At 36.8% G+C, this 12629-nt stretch overlaps 1 protein-coding gene across 2 annotated transcripts in view; it reads left to right on the forward strand.

The window, feature by feature from the left end:
- DEK (DEK proto-oncogene) overlaps window positions 1-12629 on the forward strand; it is a 29648-nt gene that overhangs the window by 14654 nt on the left and 2365 nt on the right. For both annotated transcript variants that reach the window (XM_007461256.1, XM_007461255.1), the window contains 3 exons: window positions 8205-8340; window positions 8648-8796; window positions 12380-12448. In XM_007461256.1, coding sequence (XP_007461318.1) covers window positions 8205-8340; window positions 8648-8796; window positions 12380-12448 — 354 coding nt within the window. The remainder of the gene's footprint in view (window positions 1-8204; window positions 8341-8647; window positions 8797-12379; window positions 12449-12629) is intronic.

Below are 12629 nucleotides of genomic sequence, written 5' to 3' on the forward strand. Positions count from 1 at the left end.
TTTCTTTAGCATTAATTCAAATAAGAAGGTGCTCTTTCTGAGTGTGACCTGGGTAATAATTCCTTTATAAAAGAGCTGGTCTAAACTTCTTTATCACCTTGGCTCTTGGACATTTGCTTACTTAGGGCAGTAGAAGGAGAGCAATTTGGAACCAGGAAGAAACTGATAGATGAGGTTTCTTTAGAATGAGAGAATAGAGGTGTAATAATTTTCTGTAAACTTACTATGAAAATCAGCTGATTTACACATTGGAGTAGATCTTTAGGGAAGGATTCCTGAAATGAACCAGTGAGATTAAACCATACTCAGGCATGCCGTTCACAATGGGTATTACCTTAGGTACAGAGAAATTATTGAGAGTACAGAAAAAAGAATGGAGAAGCAGTGCTCTCCACATTAGAGAAAACAATTCTAATTATATTTTAGATCCTTAAAAGCTAGCTTAATGCTTCTTCAGTTTTTTCCTAATGTTTTTATAAATATTCTTTATCTCTAGGAAAGTATAAAACAAACTATAGATATTTACTTTGTGAGTATTGAATTTGTCTGAATGTTCCCAGATACATCAGGAATATCTTCAGCTCTGAATACTTAAAAGCCCTACTGATAATGTCCAAAACAGGAGTTCCCTTTTTTTTTTCAGGACAAGAAGTCCGCAGAGAGGCAATTCTGGGCTAGTAGAGCGGCTCAAGAAAGGTACTAAGAATTTGGGGACTGTCTCTTCCTGAGCCAACATCTTTACATGTGGCATTAAACCTCATGATCTCAGGATGATTGTTTTACTTTTAGGCATTGTATCCCTGTTCCAGATAAAAAAAAGAGTAAAGGGATTTCTTCTAGTGATGTTTTGGCTTTTTCCCCCCCTGGCAGGGATACCTTTTACCAGAGATCTCCAGGCACATCTCATTGGCCAGAACTTTTTACCCAGCCACCTCTAGTTTTAGGGGAGGCTAGTAAGACCCAAGTGTTAGCTTTCCTGCGTCTATAGGAGGAAGGCAGATAAAAAGTGTGATGTTGAGTGAGCCATCCTACAATGTTTACCAAGTGAGAGAAATTTTCAGTTATAGTTTTGATAAACATTTGGGCCATTTGAGGAATTATTTGGTAGTGGTGGGAGGGTGAACGTGAAAGCTTTGTTAGTCCTTAAATATGTTCTAAAAAATAAGAATTCCCCCATCTCAATCTGATCAGAGGAATTACAGAATTATATAAACTATTGAAACCTTTTGTTGGAAGGCAAAATTGAATAATTACCATAATAAAATCTGTTTAGGGTTAAACTTGCTTTCATAATCTTTTGTGGAATATAGCAAGGTTTGCACATTCTTTACTCTTGGCACTCTCGAGTTTTCTCAGCCAAGTTGTTAAAAGAATAGTGTATTTTAAGCTAATACTTATTTTGTTCATCTGTTCACCCAGTACAACCTTTCTGCTGTGAGGACAGGATTCTGGCTCTGTGACAGGCGTCTTTTTTGGAGACCCTCCTTCAATAGCCCTGCTGCCTATAAAAGATAGGTAAGCCTTCTCCCAAGAATTTTTTTTTGCCTTCCTTCAAAAAGTGCTCGTGTCATTCCTCTGATTCTATACCTTCACGGTTATCAGACACATGGAAAATCTCCTTCAAATTTTTAAAAATTTATATTACTACAGTACATTGTAAAAAGTTTAGATGACAGTACATTGTACTACCTGAAATTGATGGCAGCTCTCAGTTTTATGTTTCCCTTTAGCATGTAAAAAATACCTACAGTACTGGATGGTCCTGATTGAACCACTCACAGCATATTCAAAAATGGCAAGCCAGAATCTTAGAAATAAATCCTATGAGAATTTGGAAACTAGCTTTTTCTTTTTTTTTTCACCTAATTTTTTCCCATACATTTTGCTAAAAGACTCACAGTTTTGCCTCCTATTTGATTAAATAACAAAGGTGTTAAGTATAAGTATTTCCAAGATTTTTGCTTTATAATGCCACGTACTGTGTTTAACTACTGAAATATTCAGAATATTTTTAAAAAGACTTAAAATAGGGGGCCAGTACTTGGTTTTTAATGTAATCACTTTTCGATTGCTCAGTTCAATAAATTGAGAGTGTGCTAAGTGCTGTTGGGGTTACAGAAGATATTTTCCTACCCAAATACCGTTTGATTGACGCTAAATATAGGATTTCAAAAGAAAGAGAATCTCTCTGTTGATGAGTGAAAGCTTTGGGGAGAGATGGAAGAAATACCAATTGAAATTGACCTTGGGGGTAGAAAGGAAAGTTGGACACGTGAACAAAGATGGGGAGTAGGAAAGTACTGTGACAGACATGCTTGTTTGTGGTTAGGTAGTTTGTCCAGAAGTAAAGCAGTTAGAGATGAAGCTAGAGCAACGTACCTTGAAGCCAGACTATAGAGAACCCACGTGGTTGGGCATGGCTGTGTAATACAACCTTTGGGGGTAGATTGATCATTCTCCTTCCTTCAGAATGGTTGTCTTATTCTACCTGAGCGTTTTGCTAAGTGGGGAAAAGAGACATGGCCTCTGTCTTCCAGGAACTGACAGTCTGTCTGGGGAGAAGTACCACTCATTCCATAAGCATTTGTTGGTATATGTAACAAGGAGGATACTGTTGAGATCTGCTGTGTGCCATGTACTTTCACATCTTGCTTCTTATTTAGTCTTGACTCCATGAGAGGTGGTGATATATCCTCATTTTTGTACTCTGAGGATATAATAAATAACCAGCTTTCCAGAGCTTTAGGTCATACTTCCGTCTTCAGCTCTGTGTCCAAATCTGATTTTAAGCAGTAGCTTTAGGAAAGTTAATATGGGCATATATCCACTTCGGCTGGAAAAAATTTAAAACTAAAAGCTATTGACATAAAGGATCCTATTGATCTCTTTATCTGGCTCTGCCTTTTCCCTGTATGTGTTGAGTAGTTCATGATCTAGACTAGGAGTTGGCAGACTATGGCCTGTATACCAGATCCGTTTTTTTTGGTACAGCCGAGAAGCTAAGAATGGTTTTTCCATTTTTTAAATATTTGTAAAAAAAGGTGAATGTACAACAATGACCATATGAACCAGCAAAAGCTAAAATATTTACTGTCTGGCACTTCATAGAAAAGGCTTGGTGACAGATCTAGACCATATATTTCTCTCTCATTTTACTTGGTTTAAAGCTAGGTGAGTAAGCTGTGGGGCTTTTAAAAAATACATGGGTCCCCAGGCCACACACTTGATTTTTTTCTCTCTCTTAAATGTACAACCTATTTAGGTAAGTTGTGCCAGAAGACTGATACTAAAAATCAAGAAGTTTGGCTAACTGCTATTGATAGAAAAAATGTTTGTCTTAGCAAGCAGAGTGATTCTAATGAAATAGAACCTCAGGGTTGGAATAGATCGTTAAAGTTATCTAGTCTTCAAGGATCTTTTCCCATCCCGGTTTTCCAAATAATTACATAGCACCTGCTGTGTGCCAGTTCTAAGCTCTGCAGTGGAGATCAAGAGACAAATAAGAGTCTCTGTGTTAAGCCGTTCAATCTAGTTGGTAGGAGGGGAGAGGTCAAAGATTAGGAGGGAGAAAGTACAGTAAAGTATAACTTAAGAGCTAAGAAAGTGGTTTGCTCAAGATGGAGTATTTACCTCTTTCTAGGGGCAGGTAAGGAGCAAAGATCCAGACAGGGAAACGTCATAGGAAGTAGCAGTTTGATCTGAGCCTTAAAGGATAAACAGGAGAGGTTGGCATAACAAAAGAAAGATTTGGAGAAAACTATGCAAAATTGGATTACACCGAAGGCCCATCTTGGCTTCAAAAAAAAAAAAAAAAAAAATTCTAGAGAAATGATCTTGAGCCCATACAAAGTTAGGAGGTGAGGGCCAGAGACAGCCCTGATACTGAGTTTGGTTGTCCTTTGTGGCCCTTCTATATTTTCTGCCAACATTTTTTATTCTTTGTTATTATCAGTAACATTTGTATGTGACAGAAAAAGTTAAATTTAACAGTATGATAAATAGATTATGATATCATTGACTTACTGCATTGGTTTAGTTCAGTAGTTTCACCTCTGGCTTAAAGAAATACGTAGGTACATTAGTCATTTCTCTAAGCAACTAATGCAGCAGGAGGCACACTGAACTTAATCAAGGTCTTGCTTCTTACTAGCTGTAAGATATTGGCTCACTTAACTACACAGATAAATTTTCCTTATTTATAATGAGATCAACTGTCTTTGGATTTTTTTTTTTTTGCTTTGTTTTTTAGGTCATATAGATCGTGTATGTGAAAATAGTGCTATACAAATGCCTTTTTTCTTTTTCCTTTTAATTACATTTTTAACCATGTCCTGGGTTCAGAGTACAGGTAAACCAGATCCTGCAAATGATATACAGAGGTGAACATGGCAAGAAATATTTACATGGCTACTTTATGGCGAACACTCTTGTGGTTGTTAGGGACAGATAGAGCTAAATTAGATAGGTGTCTCTTCTTGTGGAGATTGTCAGATAACGCCCTTAAGAAACTTGTAGTGTAGTGGGAGAAGAGACATGTAACTGCCTACAGTTTAAAAAACATAAATACGTTAAATGTTTCTTTGGTGCCTTTTATGTATTCACTCATTTGATCCTCACAAAATTTTACAAACATGGCCATAGTTCATCAAATCTGCAATGCCTGTAACGCATCATTTTAATGTAGATTGCAAAATGTACACCAGTATCTGAGATAAAATGTGGGAGGGGGGAGTGTTAAATTTAGCAAAGTCTGGTATTATTACCTCCATTTTTACAGATGAGGAATCGGATACAGAAGGGTAAGTGACTTGCCTGAGAATGCAAAATTAGTCACTGGTGGAGTCAGGATTTGAACCAAGGAAGTTTGGCTCTAAAAACCTGTGTTCTAATTCACTGCTTCACAGTGCCTTCCAGAAAGAAGGGGCAAATGAATTGTAGGTCAAGTACTGTGGGATTACAGATTAATCAAGTTGGTGATATTATAAAAGATTTGGAGGAGGTGATTGCTAAGTTGGGTTTAGACTCATGAGTGAGACAGGACGGGGAATGAAAGTAATGAAGACTTGAAAGGTCATGTAAAATTTAAGTAGGCATGCTTTTTAACTTCTCAGTTCTCCCAGGGCCCCTTTTCATTACCTCGGAAATACTAGATTGCCATGTTCGCTTAACTGCCCAAAATTGTACGTTGGGTTGCAATATCAAGGTCTGTCTTTTGAGATGCCCTGTTTTCCAAAGTTACCTTTTTTTCCTATACATAGTATCTTATCTTCAGGGCAGCTCAAATGATTCTTAGCAGCTGCAGGGCTAAAGCACATGATGTGAGTTATTTATCTGATTGCCTCGCTGCTCAAGATGAAACCCATAAGTATGAGTTTCTACAGTTTATTTTACTACTCAGTTTTCACTGCTTCCCCATGCCAACACTTACCAGCATGAAAAAAATACTTTACTGAATTCCTACCTTAAGTTTGTCACAGAGTAATTTGTAACTGGTTACTAAAGATAAGCGAATTCCAGTGTAAATAACATAATTTGTTATTACAGAGATTCGGTTATTTGTGGGTCCAGTTCTACCAGAATGTAATGAAATAAGCATGATGTATCATGGTTAGTTAACACAGGTGTCACTGAGGCAGTCTTACTGCTATTCTATGTATCTATTCTATGTGTTTGCCTTTTAAAGAAAACTTCAAGTTATTGGAGGAAATTACATTTGTATGATGAAAGAATTCCTTTAGAAAAGGAAGCACTCATAATAGTAGTAATAGCTAATATTTATTGTTTCCTCTGTGCCCAGCACCATTAAAAGTACTTTTGTGTATTAATGTACTTACTCCCTCTAAGACTGAGTACTATGATTTCCCTCATTTTATGAACAAGGGAACTAGGGCCCAAAGATGTACTGGGTCTAGAATTTGAAACTAGGCAGCTTGCCTCCAGAGCCTACACTCTTATCTATTAGGTTTTATCTTCTATAGTACTTCTGACAGTATGTTTGCAACCTTTTTGTTAATAGATGATAATAGGCTAGTTGTCCATTTAAAAAACTGTAGAACATTCTCCCTTTTAGAAGATTTAAATATAGAAAGAAACTTAGCTTTAATTTTTTTTTGTTTGTCCAGTTGTAACACTTTTTAAAAATTTATTTATTTATTTGGCTCTGTTGGGTCTTTGTATCTGTGCGAGGGCTTTCTCTAGTTGCGGCGAGCGGGGACCACTCTTCATTGCGGTGCACGGGCCTCTCACTGTCATGGCCTCTCTTGTGGAGCACAGGCTCCAGATGCGCAGGCTCAGTAGTTGTGGCTCACGGGCCCAGTTGCTCCACTGCATGTGGGATCTTCCCATACCAGGGCTCGAACCCATGTCCCCTGCATTGGCAGGCAGTCTCTCAACCACTGCGCCACCAGGGAAGCCCCAATAGTAACATTTTATGGAGATGGCTTGATTATCCTTTATTTATCACTGCACAGTTTTATGCTTTATCAGACTATTACTACTCCCAATTGCAGGTTTAAAAATGGCACCATAGTGTGTGTTCTTTCTAAAATTTTACCTTATACTCTGGCCTTTAAAGGCTCTGAAAGTATTTTAATCATCTGATTCTATCTGATTTGAATGGGGATCAAGTGGTAATGCTTATAACATTGTTGCTTTTCCTTCCTCATCCCCCCCCCCCGGCATGCTTTCTGTAATAACTTAAATTTATTATAAAATATTTGAATGACCGGCAGGTCCAGATTTTATTAACCTTTGACTGATGAGTGATATATAGTAGTCATTATTCTGTGTATTAAGTGCATCAACAGAACTTATGAATTTTTAGTATTTCCTTTCAGAGCCTCGTGTGGTTCTTAGGAATTAAGTGGATGCTTAGTAAACTTAAAACTTAGTTCAGGTTAGTCACAGAAAATTGATGAACCATGGATGCCTTTCCAGCAACCCCCATGTCTGGAACATCTCTGAGAATTAGGAAAAAGGTATAAATGGCCTCTAAATAGCAAAAATCCATAGGTGAAGCTTATAGACTTTATTTTTAGAAGCATGTTGGCCCTTTGACACTGCTTAAATCCATTTTTTTAGTCGCAGTTAAACTAGATAGGTTAGCTAGTTTCCGGCCAACAGTGTATTATTGAGGTAGTGTAGGGTGATACTATACTTAAGTAAATATGTACAGTGGATGGCAGTGTAGCAAAAGGAAAGACAAGCACTAAAATCCAAAGAACTTCACTTAGAAATAGCTTGAGCCCACCTAAGTTTAGAACAGGTTGGTCTATGTACGTTAATTTTTCTTTAAGTTCAACATAATGTCTCTGTCCTTAAAAAAAAAAGGTTGAATTTTGATGATAATCTGAAATTCAGAGTATAAAACATTTGGCGAAACATTCTGTCAAAAGTGATTTGCAGTGTTTTTGGTGTGTAAAGATGAGATTTTAAGTTATCTTGGGGTACTTGCCTTATATACAGGTACTTTTACCTTCGGGAACGTTAATGAATTAACGTTTCCTAATTTCATAGACTCTGCTTAAGACAGAGTTACAGTGAACTATAATTTTGTCATTTTGATCTAACCGTATGTGTATACTTTGCTTTTATTTTATTATCTGTGAGTTAGTGTTTAAGAAAAGTTCTGGAGTCTGATCTATTTGAATCTCACTTCTTTATTTTATTATGTGACTGGACAAAACCTCTCTGAGCCTTCGTTTCCTCATACATTTATAAATAGTTTTTGAGCAGCTCCTTTGCACCATGCACTGTTTTAGGAATTAGGGATATGTCAGTGAAAACAGAAAGGTCAAAAAAATCCTTGTCCTCATGGAACTTACCTTTTAGTTGGGAGAGACGGACAATAAATAACAGAATATTAATAGTACCTATATTTTAGAGTTTTTTCAAGATTAAGGTCTGATGGGGCAGACCCTAGTTAAGGGAGGGGTAGACAGTTTTCTATCTATAGTGTGTAATAAATGTGAGCACCTAATAATTTTAATGTTTGATTCTTGACCTCACCTGACTAGTCTTGTGTTGGGATAAAATTAAGTTCATTGAGTGTATTAGTCATCTCAAAAATTAATAATTAGTAATAATTTTTCATTGGTGATATTGAACACATTAATTTTCTCTAATATTGTTGCGGGGTGTGGAGGCATAGAGGGATCGCAGCTAATCTCTCATCAGTGTATGTACTTTGTTTTTGTTTCCAACAGCCACCAAAAAAGACATCCAAAAGAGAAAAACCCAAACAGAAAGCCACTTCTAAAAGTAAAAAATCTGTAAAAAGTGCTAATGTTAAGAAGGCAGATAGCAGTACCACCAAGAAGAATCAAAATAGTTCCAAAAAAGGTATGTTAGAAATGACACATTTTCAGCAACCTAAAGATATACGTTATATGCTATAATACAGGTTTTTTTGTTTTGTTTTTTTATAATACAGTTTTTAAGCATGTGTGGAAAATAGGTAAACTCTGAGGAACATTTGAGGGGGGAAAGTAGTATACCAGTTTTTTATAGTTTATAATTTTTTTAATCTGATACCTTTTCAAGGATCTGATGAATACTTATAGAGTTCATCCTAATCTGTCTTGAATATTAATTTATTTTGTTATATAAGAAAAATTTATTTTCATGTCATAAAATGTCTTACTTTTAGAAAGTGAATCTGAGGATAGTTCAGATGATGAACCTTTAATTAAAAAATTGAAGAAGCCTCCTACAGATGAAGAGTTAAAGGAAACAGTAAAGAAATTATTGGCCAGTGCTAACTTGGAGGAAGTCACAATGAAACAGATTTGCAAAGAGGTAATTGGACAAATGCTGAGATCATTTTGCTTCTGTTTGAAAAATTCTTTCACCCATCCCTCACTTGGAAGCTAGATTCTTATGTGCATTCATTCATTGAACAAATATTTATTGAACTACCACATGCCAGGTATTCTTACAGGTGCTGGGATACCACTTTCAGTAAAATAGTCAAAACCTGCCCTATTGGAGTCATTTCATAAATAACATTTGAATGTATACAGTGAGTAAAGTTAAGGTAATACATTTCAAACTCCGTAGATGTTCTTTTCCTGATCTAGCAACTATTTTTATTGATGCATCCCTAGATTATGTTAGTTTTAAATAAGCAGGATCTTGTGGACCACCTTATTTTCAATATTACTATGATAAATGAGATGTTATAGATCAGGTTCTTAGCTCAAACTTCTCTTAAGTTCTTGTTACAGAGTTTGATTTTTCTCCCTGAAGCTAATGAGGAATTGGGAGGCAGTGTAGGTTATTGAAAGGTATTTGGCAGGAGCAGTCTAGGATGACTCTTAAAAAAAAAAAAAAAATTTTTTTATTTTTTAAGGGTCATCTTAGACACATCAAGAAGAACGGACTGGTGAAGAATGAGACAAGAGTCAAGAGAAACCTTTACATCATAATCAGAGTTACAGGGCTGCCGTAATCCAAGTCTGAAATCAAGAGAGCCTGATCACAGGTTGCTCCGTGTGGGTGTAAGGGCTTGGGTGCATTAATCATAATAGGGAGTAGAACAAAAGGCTGCCTCTTGAGGAAAAGATGAGTTTTGTTCTAGACATTTTAAGATGGGGTATTTGAAACATCCAAGTGGGAGAAATGGTGAACATTGTAATTCTCCAAGGTAGGAGAGAAACCTAGACTAGGATATTGCTGGGAGTTAAAACCAGAAGATAAGGTGGCCTAGAAAAGGTAAAGGATGAGAAAGGCAAAGGACAGAGTCCTGGAGACCACTTTCATCAAAGAGTTGGAAAGTAGTTCCCACAAAATGTAAGAAATTGTAGAGTCAGTAGCAGAAGGAAGGCCAGAGAAAATAGTGCTGTAAAAGCCAAGCGAGGAGAGTTTCAAGAAGGGGCAGGGAGGGGTAGTTCCCTGCCTAAGAAAAGGTAGTTAACTTACATGGGACATTGGACAATGGCTGTGGAAAGTCAGGTCACAGAAAAGAAATATAAATGACCTGTAAACATGAAAACATTAACCTTCCCTACTAATGAGGAAGATAGAAATCAAAAGGAAATACTTTTGCTTATTAGCTTTAATAAAATCTTTATAAAGATTAACAGTTTTCAGGGTTGGCAATGGAATAGGGAAGCGTACTCTCATCCTTTAAGTTGTAATAACTTTGGCGAATAATTAGGTAGTATATTAAAATTTAAATGGCAAATACCCTTTAACCCAGCAATTCCGTTTCTAGGTCTCTATCCTAAAGACATAGTCAAATCTGCACAAAATGATTTCAGTAATGTTAAGCGTGTCTGTAATACTGAAAAGTCAGAAACAACCTAAATGGCCATCAGTAGGAAAATGTTTAAACTGTACATTCATATTTTTGGAATATGAACTGTAGCAGTTCAAAAGAACATGGAAAAACCTTCCAGGTATTGTCAGATTTTTAAAACAGAGGTATTTCCCTATTTATGTAAATACAGAAAAACTGTACTGCCATTGATATGTTTATATTTTTGTATATAAACTCATTTTTAAAGGTCTGGAAGAATACACAGCAAATTGATAACTGGTTTCCTTTAGGGGAGAAGGACAAGGGCAGACTGGAAGGAAAATTGAAGGGAGACTAGTTCTATTCATTTGAATGACTTTTGTGAATACATTTGTGTAATTTTAAGGGGATTGTTAATAACATGGAGAGGTCAGGTGAGAAGAACTTAAGGGTTTTTTTTGGACTCAGCAACTAAGAGACAGTTGTTCACATAATAGCAATTTTGAAGGGTGGTAAATGCCAGGGTTGTCCCTTGGACTGAGAATTAATAGTGAGGAAAGTGAAAGCTTCTGATTTAGTAATTAAATTGGGGAAAGATACAAGTTGATAAAATACTTTTTAAGGTCAGAGGGGAGTGGAAGCATGCGTTAGGCTAAGGGACAATTCTGGGAAAGAAGATGAAGGTACAGGAGCATTGAGTGTTGGGTCCCTGCAGAGGTAGAGGAAACAGGACTTGATGAATCCACACACAAATGAACTGGAGGAGAAGAGGCATGTCAGAAAGTTGAAGGAATTCATACTAATGCCTTCTTGGCTGAGAGCAGGAGTGTGGGACACTTGAATAAGGGCATGAAATTGCCACTGATGAGAATGTAAGGGGGACCCGATTAGAAACCCTTGGGATTTCTGGGGAGGCTTTGACATGGAATACCAAGTGGGACCATTTATTTTTTAACTTTATTCAAGTATAGTTGATAAAATGGAACCATTCTTTTCAAATTTGTTACATTTTCGCACAGAATTTAACCATATAAAAGTTGGTAGTTAGACCAATTAAGGGTTGGAGTTTTGCAGAGAAAGAACAAAGGGCAAACAATTAGAATAATGTAAATGATTGACTATATTTGCAGAGGTTGGCAAACTACAGCCTGTGGGCCTTTGTAACACAGACATATACCCATCCCTTTAAGTGTTGTCTATAGTAGCTTTTATGCTACAATGACATAGTTGAGTAGTTGTGACGGAAACTGTCACTGGATAGCTGAAATCATTTACTGTCTAGCCCTCTACAGAAAACATTTGCTGACCTTGAATTAGACAATAGGAGTGAAGCCAACTTGGTGTATATGGCAGTTCAGGACCAGAAGTCATTGTGAAGCCAAGCAGCAGGTATCAAGTTGGAAGATTTAGAGAGTAAAAATTTAGGAGTGGAGGACTCAATGATACAACTGGATCTCAGTGATACAACTTTGGGGAGGGGATTGAGCAATGGTTTGGAGGCTGAAATTCATTAGAGTTGAAGTTCAGGAATCATAAGTAGTGTTAGATGATGTAACAGAAAAAATAAGAGGATACCTAAAATATCTGATAGAGAACCTACCAATATAAAGAATTTAATCCATTTAACCTAAGGTCTATCTAGAAGTTTTCCTCATCCATGTTTATTGTTAGTTCAGCTGAAACTCCCACTTTTATAAAACACTGAGAATGTTTTCATGCTAGTTTACTGCTCTATATACAGTATTATTAAAACTACTCATTTGGGGCTTCCCTGGTGGCACAGTGGTTGAGAGTCCGCCTGCCGATGCAGGGGACACGGGTTCGTGCCCCGGTCCGGGAAGATCCCCCATGCCGCGGAGCGGCTGGGCCCGTGAGCCATGGCCGCTGAGCCTGCGCATCCGGAGCCTGTGCTCCGCAACGGGAGAGGCCACAACAGTGAGAGGCCCACGTATCACAAAAAAAAAAAAAAATCTACTCATTTGTTGTAGAATGCTACATGGTGAACCACTGGTGGTTAGAATGTACTATTCAAACGTACATGCAGCTCTTGTCCATGGCACACATTTCTTCATTATCCAAAGATAGAGAATATTATTGGATTTTTAAATCTACTTTTAACATTGTTTTTCCTTTTCACTATAGGTATATGAAAATTATCCTGCTTATGATTTAACTGAAAGAAAAGAGTTCATAAAAACAACTGTTAAAGAGGTAACTATATCCAACTTTTCGAACTTGGATCATTTTGGACTTGTAAGACAAAAGAAATTACACGTATCAAATACTGCATATTTTTCAAAATATTTATGTCACTAAATATTACATGTGATGCTCAGATTTCCTCAAAATGGGAAAGATAGTTTTTTTTTTTTTTTTTTTTTTTCGGGATTCG

This window comes from Lipotes vexillifer, unplaced genomic scaffold (genome assembly GCF_000442215.2).
Source record: "Lipotes vexillifer unplaced genomic scaffold, Lipotes_vexillifer_v1.1 scaffold863, whole genome shotgun sequence".
Lineage (NCBI taxonomy): Eukaryota > Metazoa > Chordata > Mammalia > Artiodactyla > Lipotidae > Lipotes > Lipotes vexillifer.